General features: G+C 40.8%; 1 protein-coding gene across 2 annotated transcripts in view; it reads right to left on the bottom strand.

The window, feature by feature from the left end:
* ZNF516 (zinc finger protein 516) overlaps window positions 1-18734 on the bottom strand; it is a 102810-nt gene that overhangs the window by 48022 nt on the left and 36054 nt on the right. For both annotated transcript variants that reach the window (XM_050319057.1, XM_050319065.1), the window contains exon 2: window positions 10501-12523. In XM_050319057.1, coding sequence (XP_050175014.1) covers window positions 10501-12397 — 1897 coding nt within the window. In that variant the 5' untranslated portion in view covers window positions 12398-12523. The remainder of the gene's footprint in view (window positions 1-10500; window positions 12524-18734) is intronic.

Genomic DNA, 18734 nt, shown 5'->3' on the forward strand with positions numbered 1-18734 from the left:
ATAACACTTCATTTCCATTATGAGCCTTAGTATTAGGCACTTGCATGCTGATAACACTGAAGATAAAAAACCCTAATAACTTCATTTGCAAAATAAAGTGATTGTTTTTATGTTTGAATTATAACTAATGTGTTATGTCTGTGTATAAACTACTAAAAGAACAATACTCTCTATTTCCATACAAATTAACAGCAATGAGGCTTCCCTGTCAAAAACACATTTAGCACTACAGTAGCAAGCAAGCAATCCTCAACTTACGTGCACCCATTTTGTTGTCCCAGAACAATCCAAGTAAAGATTAAGTTTTTCCTGTTACAACTTTACTTGTCATTCTGTGTTTGAGTATTTTTTAGGGCTTCTCCAGGCTTCAACAGTACAGGTTAAAACATTTCTGGGAAACTGCTGTGCCTGTGGATACAGGCATGTGCAAGGAAAAGAAACTTCTGCAAAGTATTATAAGAGGTTTAGGATTAATATGTTCCATGTGCAGTGTAAGCTGTACTTCCTGAATTCTCTTTTAAGGGAAGACACAGATCTGTTTGTTTCATTATCTAGTAAAAAAAGGCTTTAGTACCTACCAAATAAAGGCTAAGTCACAGAAAACTGCAAGTACCTTTGGTTCAGTGGTGCTAGATACCTAGCAGAGCATGGGAACGGCAACAACGAAATACAGCATCTGCTCCGCTATCTTGGGGTACAGCGGGCACGGGAGGGGATGAAGCCTTTTACGTCCCATTATCATCCCAAGTCATTGCACTCAGTCTTTCACCGTCATGACACTGGTGTGTAACCTCTACTGTTGAAACACCCAGAAAATGTTTCACAGAGAAACAGGGAAGTCTTTCAGACCTGAGGTTCACACTTCCAAAAGAACCCATATATTTCCCTTTGGTTATGCTTTCCTCCTCCCCCCAAATATTTAGGTTTTGCTGACAACAGCTAGCCTCAAATGCTATTTAAGCAAAAAGACATCACAAGACATATGCTATCCTAAGATAACACACACCTCTGAAGTGCTGTAGGTGTAACTGATGCCTTCAGCTGCCTGATGAATTTGTTATCTCAAAGAAACACAAGGTTTGGGAGTGCCTTATATTACAAACTAACCCCAAATTTAGTCTTTAAATAAATAAATAAAATCTGTGATTTTGCATCCTTTGGGGGGAAAAAAAAAAAAGAAAAAAGAAGATCTGACTCGGAGTAAACCCTAACTTCTGACTCCCACACAAGACTACAATTTCAGCTTTATATCTGTGATATGACAAAAACAATCACTTTAATGGCAATTTTTCTGTTGTTTGAAGTAACAGAGATAATGAAGTAATACCTGAGGTTTGAGATTACCAACCTGGAAAATAAAGTTCTAAACGTAGGAGAGCAAATCTTCCCCCACGGGTCCTGCAAAAGGAAGAGTATCTCATGCTCTAAATCCATGTTAAGTAAGCAGCCGTATCCAAGTTACAATAATCATCAATCGAGAGAGCACTTTTGTCTTTCACATGGACACTTTCTCAGTTGAGATTCTGCACTTTAAAAGGATGAAGGGTTGGATTTTTGCCCTCACCACCACTAAAGTGTAACCAAATCCATTAAAAGAGTATCCACAAAAGACAATTCTGAGACTTGCTCCTCCCCTAGTCTTAGCCCCTGTAAAGTTTGCATGCTACAATACATTTCAGGATATGTAATTTATACTGGCATTGATTACAGAAAAAAAAGATTTCTCTATTCTTCTCTAACCTCAAGCCATTAGTGGCCAAGTGGTTCAACAAAGCAAATAACAGTGATTCCAATCTGACTGCTTGTATGCTTAAAATCAAGCCAGCAGTTATAAGTTTTGCTGGATCAGGGCCAAAGTATTCTCTAACTTACCAGTTCAAACCCATGCTGTCTATAAACAAGGAAAACAAATTCACCATGAAAGTAAGTTCCCTACACATTTACAAATCTGTTCAGGGTATTGGAAATAATGTGTAGATATCAGTCACAAAATAGGGCACAGCAGTCACACACCAAGTACAAGGATCCAAAAGTCTCATTCAAGAGACTCACTGAAAATTATAATGAAAAACTCAAAAGTTTTTCTCCACAGTTTCAATAAAATTCACTATATGTTTTTCACCTCTCTAAAAAAAATACAGACTTGGTGCTGATAAATCTTGCAAGCAATCAAAAGAAAACTTAGAAAAGAAAAAAGTTATTGATGTTCCCATTATAAAGGGTTCCCTTAACTGCAGCTAAGCTGCTCTTGACTTCTACAGTCTTGCCCATTCACAGCAAAGCAATCCAGTGCCTGAAAGAGACTACTGGGTTAAAAAGTAATAAAGTGAAGTCAAGTGAGACCTAGTAAAACTTGTATTTGTAAAATGCACCTGCAGAAAACACATTATCTACCAATGCTAGGCCAAACCATGCATTATTTTTATACCCTGTACAGTACTGGAACTCCCTCACGTTTCAGCTCCCACAGAATTTAGCCCACCACATCCACCAAGAGCATCTATTGCCAAACCTAATGCATTAACACAGAAAACCTGACTCTCACTTTAAGACTGATGAAGGGCAAACTGTGAACCATAATGTTAAGAACAGGAAAAAGATTTAACATTAAAGGCATTTAAACAAGCCCCTAGTTAGCAGCCATTTACAGATCAGTAGAATCCCACTGAATACAGTCATGGCACTACTGAAATATTTGGAAATCAGATTAAAAACACTTCCACTGCAATTTTCATTCCTGAATCTTGCTTTACTAGCCAGGGGGAAGGGAGTCCTTGCTCTCTGATCAGAAACTGCTTGAAAATAAAAGCACTACACAACGTGATCTTATGACCATAAATGTCACAAAGCAGTATTTCACATGTAACAGAAACATCCAGTACTAAGAATTATCAGAGATGCTAAACTGACTTTTACAAGGCAGCAAGGCCAGGGTAGGTGTCAAGAAGCAAGGGTTTTGTCAAAGCTGAGTTTCTATGCAGCCGGATTTCCAACTGCACATCCCTATATGCAGACATTTACAGTATTTGCTGAAGAAGAGTTAAAAGCCTACTATGAAAAATGGAACCCCTGTGCAACTGCCTTAAACATAAAGGGGCATTTTTGTATGCACAGACTGAAACCAAGATGGCTAATAGCTTTCCACATTCTTGGAAATATTTTTTTTTTAATGCTAGTGTACGGTAAGCATGGAATGGAGACTGATGACTCAGGAAAGACTTTTAAATGAAGACACAAGCAATCCTTTGAAGCAGCTCTTTGGACAACATTTCCAAAAACCGTGGAAGTAGTAGCATGAAAAAGTAATCTTGGACATCTTACATATGCTTCAGAAGGGCAAAGCTTATCCTGCTATCACCTACCTTTAAGAAACCACATTTGCTTCCTTGTTTCGTAACAGATGAAATAAACGCTGGGTAAACCTATCTTTCCCTTCGCATCTGGTACAAATTTTCTTCCAAGCTGAGCTATGTTTTTGGTTGCTCTTATCACAGAACTACAGCTACGATAAACTGCCTAAACAACACACCTGTCTGTGTTTCTTGTTACTGTATATGGTAACCTGCAAAAAAGGAACACTAACAATTAAAGCTAAATACAGTAAAAGTATCTTTGACATGCACGAAGTTCTTCAGTACTTAAACAAGACCCCCACTGAAATGTTTGCAAGGAATAAAAGCACTGCAACAGCTGGACTAGGAACTTCAAAATACTGCAAAAGAAGTTGTCTCTGAGCAACATTAAAGGCAATCTCTCTTGTGAGAAGTCATTAATCTACTGAAGTATCTCAAGCTCAGCCAGCAATCCTTAGTTCTGACTTGAGCTGTGTGTTATCTGTTCCTCATCACTCTGCCCCATTGCGAGAACTTGAATTACTGTTTAACACTCTTGCTGGCCACCCACATTATATGTGACTGAGTAAAACAGGACCTAGTACACACAGAACAAAGCGTGGTGATCAGGAACACAGCAGAATTTACCAAAGATGTCTACAGGGCAATTGTTAAACCTTCCTTACTTGGTATGATGTCAGGGTAATGTACAGCATTAAAGAGTACAGACTACATTAACCCAAAGCACTGATGCCCCATTCCAGTAAAAAACTTCTTGTGTTGAGTTTCTTGAAGCACAGCTCCCATCATCAGCCCAAAATACAGAAGGGGCAAGCAACTTCATGTGTGTGAGGTACACCTGCCAAGGAAGGTTTTAACCAGTACCTCTAGATGTCCTGTGGCTTTTCTCTATTCCTTTCCTCTTGATACACTCTGGAGCGATTCCCTCTGCCAGAATTTTTCTTGTTATCCATTTCCTTGGGGCAATCAGCTTAATTTCTATTTTGTTCTGATTCCTCAGTAGTTCTTCCCATGCACATCAACCCACAGTTAAAGAGAAATAAAAGCAAAAACTATTGCTGATGGCAGCACCACAGGTAAATATATATAAAATACACAGGAGATTATCTCTGCAATCCTGAAGAGTGTACAAGAGTCCAAAGGGGAGGAAAGAGGTAAGTGCTGCTGTGGAGATACACACAGCCCTGGTGAAAAATGGTGCTTCAACCTGTAGTGCTTTGCAGAGAAGCTTCAAATCATGAGAAAGTACCACACTACATGTGGCTTTGCTAATGGGCCATCAGGATTGGACTATGTGCATTACAGCAAGGCAGATAAAAAAAGAGAAATTTCTGAATGGTATTATTAGATGTGTTCAGACTGGTAGCTGATGGTAGTCCCGATCCACCAAATTTGCTTTAAGGAACAGCTGGAACCTTGCAAAGTCCCAAACAACATCTAATGGATCTTACTGCCAGCACAGGGTCCTTGCCTCTGCCCAGCTTCCCCTATGATGTGAATCATCAATTTGCTGCAGTTTGAAGTCCCAGAGTTTCATTGATCTCACTGGCATTAACAATCAAAACAATCAGTTTGGATTGTAAAGTTGATGGGGTTTTATATTCCAACAACCACTCCTCAACAATGACAACATTAACTGGTGAATGTGTAATCACCGCATAACACTCTTATCTTCACATTTCTGAGACACCGTTCCTTCTTGAAACTAACTCATTTCTTGGAAGCCTGGGGCAATAGTTACCAATAGTCCAGCACCAAAACATTTTCTAATTCATTATATGCTCCTTCAGCAAACCAAATATGCTAAATAAATTCAACATACATAAGACTGTACATATAGAACAAGATATCATTTGGCATAAAATGTCCAAAGAGTACTGCCTTCAGCAGCACAACACTGTGGGATTTACACAGTCTGGCATGAGAAGTATCCAAAGTGTGATTATTCAAGAAATATAGTAAAAATGTTTGATTTTCAAACTTGCCTTGCACACAGAGAAACATTTTTTTCACGTAAGAACAATGAAGTCCTGGTACTGGATACTGGCAGCTGTTTTGTGCACTCATGTTAGCAACAGAAAACATCTCCTAGGACTATCTTCCTCTGTTCTCTGGAATTATTGTACATTTTTATTTTTCTGGTTTGTTTATAATGTTTCTTACTGTTCCCTTCCTCCTCAAAATTACAACCTTGCCACTTTACTAAAAACTTAAAGCAAATCCATGCAATTTTTACTTTTAAATTATTTTAATTTAAAAGACTTCTGAAATTATGCACTTTCCATTAAAGTTCCAGGTCTTGGATTTGTTACAATTTATATCTCAGCAAAACAAAGTCCAAATTTATGCTTCATAAATCTCTCCTACTCTTCTTCCTGACCCACCCAGATGCTGGCACTGCCCTAGAGGGTTTGAACCTCAATGCCATTCCACACCTATCTTCAGCCCCCATCCTCTTTGAAACCTCATTGCACAGCACAGTTCCTGTCAGCAAGGTCCTGCTTATCTCTACCTTCCCACTGTCCTTTCTCTATCCCCTGCACCTTATTCCCACCTCTTGTCTTGCCCCTTCATGGCACTCAAATTCCTGAGCAAGTCCCACCATACCACCAGTAATTCCTGACATAAACCAAGTACAGCCATGCACCACTGTTTTGTGTTCATTGTTTGGGGTTTTATTTTGTGCAGTCTAGCAACTTGTGTCCACCCACAAGCTTCTTGGGCTGAAAGCCCTGATGGTACAGGGCCCAGCACAACAGTCCTCGCTCACAATCAGCCCCTTCCTGCATTAGCCAGGGTAATAAAAACAGCATGTGTGCAGTTATGAGTGAATCAGTCTCTCCTTGAAGCATTTCAAAAACTCGGAGGAGTCTGACAGAAGGAGAAAGAAAGGCAATGAGAACGGACAGAAAAGGCAGGAAATAACAAAAAGAAAATGGACAAGATGGTTTTCTCTGAAGCGAGCATTCTGAGGTGCAACACCCTTCCCTTTCCCTGATGTCCTTCCCTGACAAGGTCAGGCTAAGAGCAGCATTTCTCTCCTTCCTTCCTATGTTACGCTCTTTCTTTTTTTCCCTTCCTAGATTACTTCTAACATTTACTTCCACCCCAGTCTGACACTTCGATGCAAGAAGCAGTACCACCTTTATGGCACTCCCTTACTGACTGGGCTAACACAGATCTGTGCTTTTACTATGTCTGCTGAGCACCAAGAGGTATTAAAATTGTTTTCACTTCTTTTCTTCATCTTCCCACCTGCCAACAGCAGTAACAGCCTCAAAAATTATACTTCCTTCTTCACTGCAGGACGGAAATAGTTCATAGAGCCTAATGTAACAAACTGTAACACATCATAGCAATGAAGGGGCTCGCCTTAAAAATACTAACCATCAAATTCACTGACATATCTAAAACTACATTTCATCTGAGGAGCTGAAAAATTATAAAAACAGTGTTTTCCCTTCACTTTTATCAACAAATGCATAATCCCTCTCTACTCTCTCAGCTCTGGGGCTCTTTTTAGGGAAAAATAAAAATCACAAAAAAGCCCAATCAACAATCTCAAGCTGGGGAAAACAACTTTGGATGGTTTGGACAGCTTTGGATGCAACTCAGTGAAAATTCAGATACAGTTTGGTAGTGGCTTGAATGATAAATAAAAACAAAGACTCGGCTGGGACAGGAAGATCTCAAAAATATTCAGAGTCTGCTGTCAACAAAGCAAGTGTGCTTTGGGTCACCTCTTCCCACATGGCTGTCACGCAAGGTACACATACTCCTTGCATGATCTTTGTATGACAGGTATCACACAGTGAACTACATCTAATTCTAGAAAACTCTAGAAAACACATTTTTACTCTCCTTCCAGTCAGACTTTGTAGTCAGCTAGCTTATCCCCTGGCAGTTGATAAACTGGGTTTGCAAATACTACGTTGCCTCCATACCCCTCTCTGTGCCTGAGAAATCATGATGGTGCTCCCCAAAGGCTGCAGAGACAAATTACCGACATGTTAGGAAAAAAGAAGTGCCTACCCTGGGGGCTCTAAACCCCATTTCATATGCAAGGTGCAATTCTTGCTCTTCTCCCAGTAAGCCCTATCAGGACCTCACAGCCCCTGTCATCCTCAGCCCCAACACCTGTTGGCCCTAAGTACCACACAGGTCCACTGCCAGCTTCCCTGTTGCAAGACATGGTGTGTCAACAGGACTACTCAGATTATTAAGAATTAAAGGCACAAAGAAGTACTTTCAGCTGTGTCAAGGCCACAGCATTCAATACTTGGCAGTCTCAAGGCCTTTTTCTGACACAGGATAACATAGTAATGCGTCAAAGGGGGAGAAAACAGTAAAGATAGGAAAGTGAAAAAAAACCAACGGATACTATATAACCTTATGAATAGAACAAGATTTTCCTGACCACAGCCTGAGCAAAAATAATACTGCAGAAATAATTTCAGGAACAGGAACCAAGAGCGTTGCTTGCCTGCCTCCATTGGGGAGGGAGGCTGTCCGTGGGGCTGGAGCGCTGCTCTTGATGGAAAAGCTTCACCTGGAAGAATAACTAAAAAAAGCTGCAGCAAAAGATAGCAAACTACAGCACTTCTAAGACAAAATGTGCTTCAAGGCCATATCAGAACACCTGATTTTAGCAGGCACATATATGGGGGTAGAATTTGGCCTGTATTCCTTACACTTTAAGTTACTGTTAACAGTGGAGGGCAAGAAAGCCTCTTGAGTATAAAATCTTGAGATTAAAACTAATTCAACAGCTTGCTGGACAGAAGGACCCCAGTTCCATAGAACACAGTATAAGGGCAGTGACAGTAAATCTGCATACCAAAGAGACAACAGAGAAGCTTAAGTCCTGACCATTGACCTATGAAACCTTCTCTAAACAAAATAAAAAACAACCAAACAAACAAAAAACACCCTCCCCAACTTTCTTTCCAATTAAAAAATAAATTTTGTCACTTGTAAAAAAAAAAAATCACTTCATTGAGGCAGTGATTCGAGTTAAATAAACTCTAACGATTAAGGGTAACATTCTTCTTGGATTAAAACATTTCTTATGAGCCAATTAAACACTGATAGTTCTTCAGCAGTGATGTCAGTAAACATAAAATGAAGCTGCCGCCCTCCTCACCCATCACTGCAAACAAATCCCATTTCCAAGATGCACCTTTATTTAGGCCCATCAGTTTGTTGCTTCTTTACAGTTAAAGAAGATGAGGACCAATTTGGTATCCAAAGAAACAAGTTTTTAGGTGTTGGCTAGCAACATCAGTTAAGCCAGTAGCTTTAATTCCTGAGAGGAAACTGTTGTGTGACTCTAACTCGCCCCTTCCACTCCTGCCACAAGGGCTCAAAGCTTGAGCTGAGAAGAGAATCAGGACAAGCAAAGATAAGAGACAACTCCTCTTGTCAGAAATAAAGTGCTTAATATGGAAAGTGTTTAAAAACAGTCTTCCTATTTGAACATCATGTGAAAAAGTGTTATGGTGTTCTCAGCCTATCTCCAAAGAGATGGTTTTTCATCATAGCTGTTTTGATAAGGGAACTGTACATTTCAGTGGTAAAACATGGCACCCCACTTAACTCTAGACAAAGCTGCAGCTTTATTGCCGCATCTTGTATCAACTGTTCTGAAGTGTTTCAGGTGGCAGCTGATGGATTTTCACAAAATAAGTATGCATGCTCCAATAACGAACTTTGTTTAAGTGTTCAAGAATCCAACAGCAGATGGAAAAGCCAAAGTTTGAGTCTTTTAAATGAGCAAGTAATCATACTGAAAGTATTTGTCAGCTTGTCACCAGGAATTTTTGGAGTTGTTTACAGAAAGGGTAAGAAAGCATAAAAAAAAAGTGGAGCTCTTGGATTAATTTACTTTTCTGTTCTAGTGTGCACTCAATTTGTCCACTGGGGACTTGATCCAAAAGCAAAATCAAGTTTAGGACCGTCCCTGTAAGTTTAAGGACAAAAAGATGGATTTAATTTTTTTAGAATTTCAACTCTTTCCTCTGCACCTTATATCTGGAAGTTATATTGCCAAGCAGCATCAGTCACAATTTTAGTTGTCCTACAATCATGAAACTTGCATGAAAGAAACTTAATGACAAAATAAGTGTATTCCACGTTGCTTAAAAAATGTATAAAAAACATGTAACAATACACAATTCTGGAAAAAGTCGTTTTGTTGCTGCAGGGTCTGACGCCAGGAAAAAGGGCAACATACATAATATCCTGAAAGAACAAGGTAATTGAATAAACCCACCCTCTTTTACAATGGTGCAGATTACTTCATCCACGATGGTCTTGAAAATGAGTTTAACTCTATAGATAACTACGTTCTTCACAACAAAAGGAATGAAAATGAGAGGAAAGCATTATTGTTCACCAAACAGAAACCAAACAAAAACCAGCAGAAGGGCTAGCACGGAAAGAATGGTTAATCTCACATTTCTAAAAGGGTATTACAAACAAAGCATGGTGAACAACAAAAATAAAGGATTAAAAAAAAAAGAAGATATAAAAGTGCTTAATGGTGTTCTTTTAAATATTTACTTTGCTGCTATTTGGAGAATAATTTGTTCCATTTAGTAGCATTGGGCTCAAAGGACCGCTTTAATCCAGAGAGATTAATTATAGCCTTTGGAGTTATAAACACAATTTGGGAAGTGAAGCAGAGAAGAGGAGAGAGACTCCTCTCATGCTGGCGATTAACAAGTTTATGTGCTTTGGGGTTACATTACACAGGCTGTGATCCTGCTACACCTGTACACTGCAGGCAGAACACTGCACAGGGCACCCATGAATTGAGGAAAAAAAGCCCCCAAGATATCCAGGGAAGACACTACCCTACCCTACCCTACCGTGTCGTTATAGGCAACTAAGATACTTCTCAGGTGTCCTTCACCGAAACACAAGTTCACTTGCACATTATGAAGACATCACCTGATCTCATTTTATTACCTCCATCAGAAACGAGTCACCATGCTGAGACAAGCAAGAGGCACGAGACCCCATCCACACTGCCTTTAAACCTCTCAACGTGCTTTCACATAATTCTCCATCTGCTCATTGCTCTGTCCCACACCAGGAGACACAGGGACCAGCAACATCAGCAAGGAAAGGCTGGAAGCGATCTTACCTAGCAAGGGGTTGGCTGCTCCCTCCTCTGAGCTCTCCTCAGCCCCCTCCTCCCCCAAGCCAGAGGTGGCGGAGTCCTCTGGGGCGGATGCGGAGCCGGGGGTGCTGGGCCCGCTGACGGACCCCAAGTCACCTTCCTCGCTGCTGGAGCCGTAGCGGTCAGGCTGGGCAGCCGTCCCGCCCTCACTGCAGCTCCTCCGCTCCTTGCGGTGCACCCGCGAGTGCAGCACCATTTGGTGGTAGGTGCGGAAGATCTTCCCACACTCAAAGCACTCGGTGGACTTGTTCTGGGCAGCCCGCCGGCTCTGCCGCGAGGCAGGGCGGTAGTCCAGATCCCCCTGGGCGAGCAGGCAGCTCTCCCCCGGCGGGGCAGTGCTGGTTTTCTCTGGGCGCCCACTGGTGCAGCTCTTCTTCTTGGGGTTGCTGGGCGAGTCCTGGTCTCGCTTGCGCTTCTCCTGGTTGACAAGGATATACTCCCTCTTATCCTTGTCGTAAGTCACGTCCGCATCTGCCAGGGCCTCGTCCCATCCCACATACTTCACATACTCTGAGGGCTCCACTACTTTTCCTTTGGTGGCCAGCTGCCAAGCTTGGTAGCTACTGACCGGATCCAGCTCGGCTACTCTTTTCCCAGGCTGTCCTCTCGTAACTCTATCCAGCGCTACAGATGGCCGTAGATTGAGACACTGCAAGAAAAACTGCTTCGTTACCGAGGAGCTCAGGCTCCCATCAGCCAAGCCCTCAGCTTTATCCCCGGTGCCGCCCGGCTGCACCCGGTAGTGAACAACGTTATGCGCCTTCAGGCTTTCCATATTTGTAAACAGATTTCCACACTTGGTGCAAACTTCATACAGAGACAGGCCTGTAACAATTGTCTCCTCTTGTATCACATCATTGATAGTGGCTATTAGCTCCAAATCATTTTTTGGTTTGTTTTTGCTCCCAGACCTGGGGCCATGCGACTTCATGTGGTTTTTGAGAAACCAGGGCTCTTTGAATCTCCTGCCACAAATATGGCACCCGTGATCAAATGAGCCCCTGTGCTTTTTCATGTGAGCTTTCAGGAACCAGGTTTGACTAAAGGCCTGACCGCAGACTTCACATGGAAACTCGCCCGCACTCAGCTCGCTCTTGCAGTTCTCGGTGTAGGCCTCCCCATTGGGGACCTGAGCTGTTATATGGTCCTTCTCTATGTGGTTTAACAGCGTCTCCTCCCTCAGGGTCATATAGCTGCACAACCTGCACTTGAACGGTTTGTGGACCTGGTGCAGGTGCTGCTCCAGGTCCTTCTTCCTTTCAAATTTGTTTTTGCAGAAGGTGCACTGGTAAGAGGTCAGCCTGCCATCCTCCTCGGCTGGCGCCGTCTCTGTGACCTCCTTCTTGCTGCTTCTCAACAAGATCTTGCTGCTATCAACCTGAGCAGTACCATTCAAGATCTTGTTGCAGGCAGACGTACTTTTAGTGGGGCTGGTGCACCCGCCAAGGCCCTCTGAAACGCCCATCTCCCCCAGCTGCGCCTCTCCCATCTCCACCTCATGTCCCTGACTTAAAGTGCCTGTCCTGTGACTACGGATGTGAATCTTCAGGTTGCCCTTTTGGGAAGCTCTGTGATCGCAGTAAGGGCATTTGTAGGGCTTCTCACCCGTGTGCTTCCTCATGTGCTGTGACAGGGAGCTCTGAAAAGGGAAACTTTTACCGCAGATACAACAGCTGTGGCACATGGTCTTGTCAGCATCCATGTCGTTCTTGCTTAGCTTGCCAGGGCTGGAGGACCTCCGTAACTCCATTTCTGCCGCTCTGCTACGATCCATCTGTATTACTGCAACAACGGGTAAGCGGGGCAGGAGCCCGAAAGCATGTCTGGCAGCAGAGGAGGGCTGGACCACGTTTTCAATCATACGGTTCTGCAGAGAAGTGTTTTTACTGCTTCATTCTCAGGGTAATGTTTCTCCCTTCAGGTGCTCAAGAGAGTCCAAAGTGACAATTTCCCTCCCTGTGCTCTGCAAGAAGATGGCATGGATCACCTGAAACAAGAACAAAATCATACAAATGTACAGATTCTTAAATATATTCAAATATATTCATGTTTTTAATTCAACAGTTCCGTCACTCGCCCTGCACTCAGAAGCACACCATACGATAATTTACTGCACCAAAAAGCAGCAGCTTCTCCTTCTGCTGATATCCTAGACTTCAATGACAAGCGTAATTACTAAGTAAGTAAAATCCATAAAACAGGAAACATTCATTTCCATACACTGACATCACAGTGTCTTAAATGAAGTGCAACCTTCAAATATATTTTTTTGTTTTAAAACCAGGCAGAAGTGGCTAAAAATACATCTTATATGAGGAAAACATTTCTTGAAGGGGTTATTACCCTTTAAATCTGTGGCTTTACCATCATGTGTAATTTCATGTAAAATACTCACTTGCCAAAGATAAAAGGCTTTCCTAGAGACTTTAGCAAGTATCATATTCCTACTGGCAACTACATTACTTTGCGTCTAAGACGGCCCTGTTGTGCTTGATGTGGCATGCACAGAGCAGGCGCAGAGGCTGAGGATGCTCGGTACTTTGATTAGAGAGCAAACAAGAACTCAGAGCCTGACAAAGCACTCATGAAAACTAAAAGTTACTCCCTGAGGGACAATGAATGGGAAAAAAAACCCTTCAAGGGTAAAATTTAGCCTCAAATAATATGATAATGTGTGTAGGTATCAAATTACCTTAAAAGTCAGTGTTTTATGTCAACAGGACATACAGGAAATCACAGCGCCACCCACCTCAGTGAAACAGAATCTTAACCATAAACAAACAAACAAAACAAGAAACAACTGATTAACAGATTAATAGAAATGTAAATGTTCTTGTATCCTGTCATGATTAAATGGAAGAGTCAGTATCTGCCTCAGTGGAAGATGAAACACATTTGCAATTCTCCACCTTACATACGGCAAAAACCAATGGTCAAGATCCCCATAGATTGTTTCTTTTCCAATTATGGCAGTGTAAAACAATCTTCCCACCCCCAACCCCCCCTCATTAAGGGCTACAAACACCATATGACTAAGATCAAACACCACAGCACTCTCTAATGAAGAGAACTGATCTACTGCCACATTAAGAAAACATCAGCTTCTTAAAATGTAGATAAAAATACGAAGAGCATTAACAAGACCATCACTTAACATCTATGAGTCAACAAAGAGCTACAGATCTAAAACTGCAGATTTTAAGACTTGTCACTGTATTCACCTCTGAGTTTCTTCATTACGTAAATAGTCTAACTACATCACCAGCATGAGCTTAATAAAAAGCAAGGTAAGACTGTCACAATTATCATCTCGGTTACACACTAGAGAACAACTTCATTACATTTAAGTTAATTTAGCCTTCTTATTTGCTACAAGACCATTCGTTTCTGGGTTTGATTTTCTGCATATCTAGTATCCATTCAGCATGTTAAGAGTTATCAAACAACATCAACACAAACTACCTTTTCCTCAGAGAGCACTCAATAATATTTAAGGGATGATTTACAAAAGCAATTTCATTTCTTGAATTAAGCAATTTTTTATTATTGCTAAAAAAAAAAAGAATTTCACAAATTCAGAAGTCCATATGAGCAGGAAGTTTACAAACTAGAATACCTAAATTAATTTCTAAAATTACCTATTTAAAATCAAATTGAGGGACAGCCTCAGAAGAAATTTCCTGGCTCTATAAAGGATGTCAGCCATGAAGCTTGTACCAGGAGGTACAAACATGCCAAACAGCAAATACAAGTGAGGTTTACACTGCATATTGATGGATGAAACAAAGAAAAGGCATCTTATTTATCTGACCCATAATCTAACTCTGCCAAGTAACAACCCGTGTTGCCTTATAATCAAAGACTTAACCTAGAAATCATTAAATCATACAGCAGGTAACTTATGTTCATGTATACTATCATGTTAAATGCAAGCAACAGCTTCTTCCAAAATGATCCATATCATTTCAGGAAAAAAAAATAGAAAGCTTTGGGAACAGATTTTTTCAGATGTTTTATACAATGTTTTCTCCATTCTTAATATTCTACAGTTTACAACAGTGAGAATGCTGCTTTTATTAGCAGGCCAACTTTAAGACTAATGACATTTTTTTTATTTATTTTTAAATGTAGGTCCCATTTTAACTCAACTTTCTACAGCATTTCCTGTCTGAAAGTTCAAAAGAGCTCTAAGAGCCAAACTTAGACAAGAATGCTGTATGCAGCAGTTCAAGCACATATGAATCCAAAGCTTCAGTCCCTTTGTTTACTTGGCCACAGATTCCCTGGGCTTAGTCTTGACATATTTCACTTTAATTATTTATAGCACTTTCATTAATGAAACTTAGTTATGAAAATGAGGCTATGAAGAAAGCATTACTTATAAGAAGGGTATTAGCCACTCACAGGAGATCCCCCTAGTCCTATATTAAATTAGGCCTGAGGGGGGAAAAAAAAAAAGCTAAAAAATTAATGAATTGTTTTATTAGTCTAAAATGCTTAATGGAAGTGTTACTGTCTTCACCAAAATATTCTGAGAAAAATTGTTTTGTCTTTATTATTTATCTTGGCCAATGCACTGCAATTTATAACTCTGGAAGTTGAAATAAAGTGTTCCTAGATTTGAATTGTTTTAATTCATACACATTCAACACTCACAAAATTTCAAGTCTGATCTTCCATGGACAAAAATTCCACTGGGAATAAGGGTGTTCAACCAACCTGAGTCTGCTTTATGTAGTCTGTGGAGGTCTACCTTAGGCTTTGGTAAATCAACTGACAAACATACATGAACAAAACTCACAATTCCCCACTCATACCATTTGAGAGCCACTTGAAAGTAATTCTTCTAGAGGGACTTTTTGCAGAAGAGCAAAGCCATTGTTCATTGGAAAGCAGCAAATACAATAACAACTTTCCCAAAAGCTTCAATTCAGGAGACTGAACATAAAAATGAGGGAAAAAAACACTTGTAAAAAATCCTACCAATAGAAAATAACATTCTGGCTTAATAATTTTTATCTCAGTATTAATTACTAAACATCAAAGATGGCACAAGGGATGGAAGATGTCAACTGGTAAAAATCAAATTACACCAATTACTCTTCCACTGCGAGTAGAATCTTGCCACAGCTATTTTTGTTTCTTTCTGGCTGACCGTGATGATAAAAATAGTTGTATTTTGAAATTATTCCAAATTTGAAAGTATTCTGAAATAATTCTCTTTCAGCACACATGGAATGCAGCCACCTCCAGCTACTCTCAGCCTACCAAAAGAGTTTCACCTCTCAGCAGTTTCAGGTGTTAACCAGTGACCTTCCACTGCTTTGGTCCAAGCTCACCCTGCAGTTCCACAGCACTGGTTTGTCACACAGAATCCACAGTGGAGTTACATCCAGCCTGCAGACTTCTCACAGGCTGTCACAGCACAGAAATCCCCACTAGCAGAGAGGCAAGGCTTAAGAAAACTCAAGTGAATGTAAACTGTAAATTAATACGTAGTCTTTAAAAATACTATGTGTGTTTTAATGGCACTGCAGTCTACACCAAATGCCATACAACTTCTTGGGGGTGGGAGGTGTGATATTCTGTTGTAAGGGGTATATAAACTAGATTAAGTTTATTTTTTGAATCAAGAATCAGCAGTTCATGTAAGAAGCAGCTGGCCAGTATCCATGAGACATTTTCAGCCCCTTTAAAATACACTAAGGCACTTATCTTCACTGTTTACATGCAAGTTTGGAATATAAAGCAAGGCAGAAGAGAAACATGAACAAAGACCCAAAAACAGGAGGGGTCGTGTGCTGCGAAATGCCTTTGCACAGCCAAATATTTTAGTTATAATGCTTGTATATGCACCATTGCCTCACAGAGATTCTTTGCTTTGACCCACATGGGAATAAATACAAACTTTTTTTTATTCCCCCAGTTCCCCCAAAAGGGAAAACAAGATCTCCTACGTGCTTAAACCAAGCATTTGTCAGAACCTACTCTAATTTAAACATTTAGGCATCCAAACTTCTCTGGTTTCTAAAACTAATTTGGATAGAGCTCTTGGTTTGAGAGAAAACACATTTTTCCCAAGATCAGCCCTGGCTTCCCTGGTGAGATCTTGGTAGCCTGTCCCTCCTAGCAGCTCGGCAGGTATGCTGGTGCATGGCTGCATCGTCCTCCCAACTTTTCTAAGACCCTCACTTAGTCTTGACATGAAGTATGCGTAAAAGTAGAGCGAAACAGCACTTTATGTAACACAGGAGCACCCTGAAATACCTACTACTCTTCACGGCACCCTCACATTCTGAAAGAGGACTAGGTATGTGAGGACTGCCCACAGGGTGAGACAGACCCTCTTAAGGACCTTTTGTGCCTCTTGGAAAACAACTAATAAAAAGAGAAATTGAAAATAAACAACACAGGGAAATTGGGGGAAAGCAGAAAAAAATTATGTCAAAGACACCACACTGGAAAAATAATTTCAAATTCATTTCTTACATAAAAATATCCTGTGCAGTGAAGACAGAGGAAAACATACAAGAAAATTATTCCTGTTCCAACATACAGCAGACTATATTTTTTTTTTAATTTCTCTTCAATTAAACATGACTTTAAAAATCATGTTGCATAAGCTGTGTAAGTAATAAAGAAGAACACACACTCTGGGAAGCTACATAAACCTATTCAAAAAGCACAATGTATCTTTTAAAACAAACTGCTTTCAGTCTGAGTGTATTTCAAGTCCCATCTGAAAGATAAATGCACTGGAGAGATATTGCTCTTCTAATCTCCAAGAGGTTTGAACATACACTGCAACCACTCCACTGTGTTCCTCTGCAAAAAACAACAAGGACTTAAAAAAAAAAAAAAACAAACCACCACATCAAAAATGTGAGGCGTGATCTTTTGGAAAAATACCTTACTGAAAATTCCTTCTAGCTGATGAAATGATAGGACATAGCATGCAAATATCTAGCTGAATTTGAGGAAGTTGTATATTTTGAGAACAGCAACCTAGAGAGAGGATCTCCTGATCTGAGAAGGCTCAGGTTGCCCCAGAGCCAAACAGGCTTTGCCATTCAGAGTAAAGAGACCAACAGAGAGCAAAGTGCAGGAAGAGAAGGGACAAAAGACAGAGAACTGCCCCACCAGCCTTCAAGCTCACTGAACCGCAGAGACCTTTCTCCCCTTCCTTGTCTTCTCCCCAGGCTACAGACTCCATCCTCCACACACATCAGCCTCACCCTACCTGCATGCCCTCCTCCTCACTTTGTGAGGGGACATGGCTTCTTCTGGACATCTGGATCCCATGGGGGTCATCAGTCCATCACCCTGACTAAAGGCTCGATCCCACCATCCTTATTTAGGCACCAGTCCTACTGAAATGCCTCTTCTAGACCATGTCACTAGACCATTTATGCCTTGAGCTGATAGCATCTTTCAGACTATACCAGAGCACAGAAGAGAGAGCTTATCCTTAAACAGTAAGCCTATAGCTCAATTTGCAGAAAATTCTGGCATTCTGCAACCTATAAAGGTAAAGGCATCATAACTCTGAACTGATTTTCTTAGAGTAATCCACACTAACCCAGTAAAAACCTATCCAAAAATCCCAAGGCAGCTGTAGAAGACTGTCAAATTTTCAAACGTATTCAGTTATTAAAAGCGGCAATCTTGACAACAGACCTCCTAAAGTCTGTTTAAGCCTGCCAAAACTGACACAAGACTGAAAGAGAAAAATAAAAAGCTCCTGGAAAAACAAACAAGAAATTTCTATTAGTCTATTTCCACTCAGGCTTTATAAAATCCTTCGGCAGCATTTTGCAATAGTTTTTTGTTTCACTATTTTCTACCAGCCTTCTTCCCATTTGCAAAGTTTGCTGTCTGAACCCTGAGATATTGTTTTGAGCTTCTCCCAATACATCATGTGTTTTTGTGTCTTTCTCCCTCCATGAGCTAATGACATTTTGCAGCAGGCTTCCGAGCAGCAGCCAGGGCTGGGAAAGCAGAGTCAGGCCTTTCTCAACCAAAGCCGCACCCTTCGCAAGGCAGAGAATACGCTGAAATAAAGGTAAAAACACGAATGCTGAAGAAGCTGGAGGTAGGCATTTGCAGCGAGGTGATCGCTCTCAAAACAGAAATCAACAAAACCTCTGTAACCCAGATTTTTTCGTGGCTCCTCAAAGAAGCAGTTCGGGAACAAGGCA

The sequence above is a fragment of the Myiozetetes cayanensis genome, unplaced genomic scaffold, assembly GCF_022539395.1.
Source record: "Myiozetetes cayanensis isolate MyiCay16 unplaced genomic scaffold, myiCay2020 scf1, whole genome shotgun sequence".
NCBI classification, from domain to species: Eukaryota; Metazoa; Chordata; class Aves; order Passeriformes; family Tyrannidae; genus Myiozetetes; species Myiozetetes cayanensis.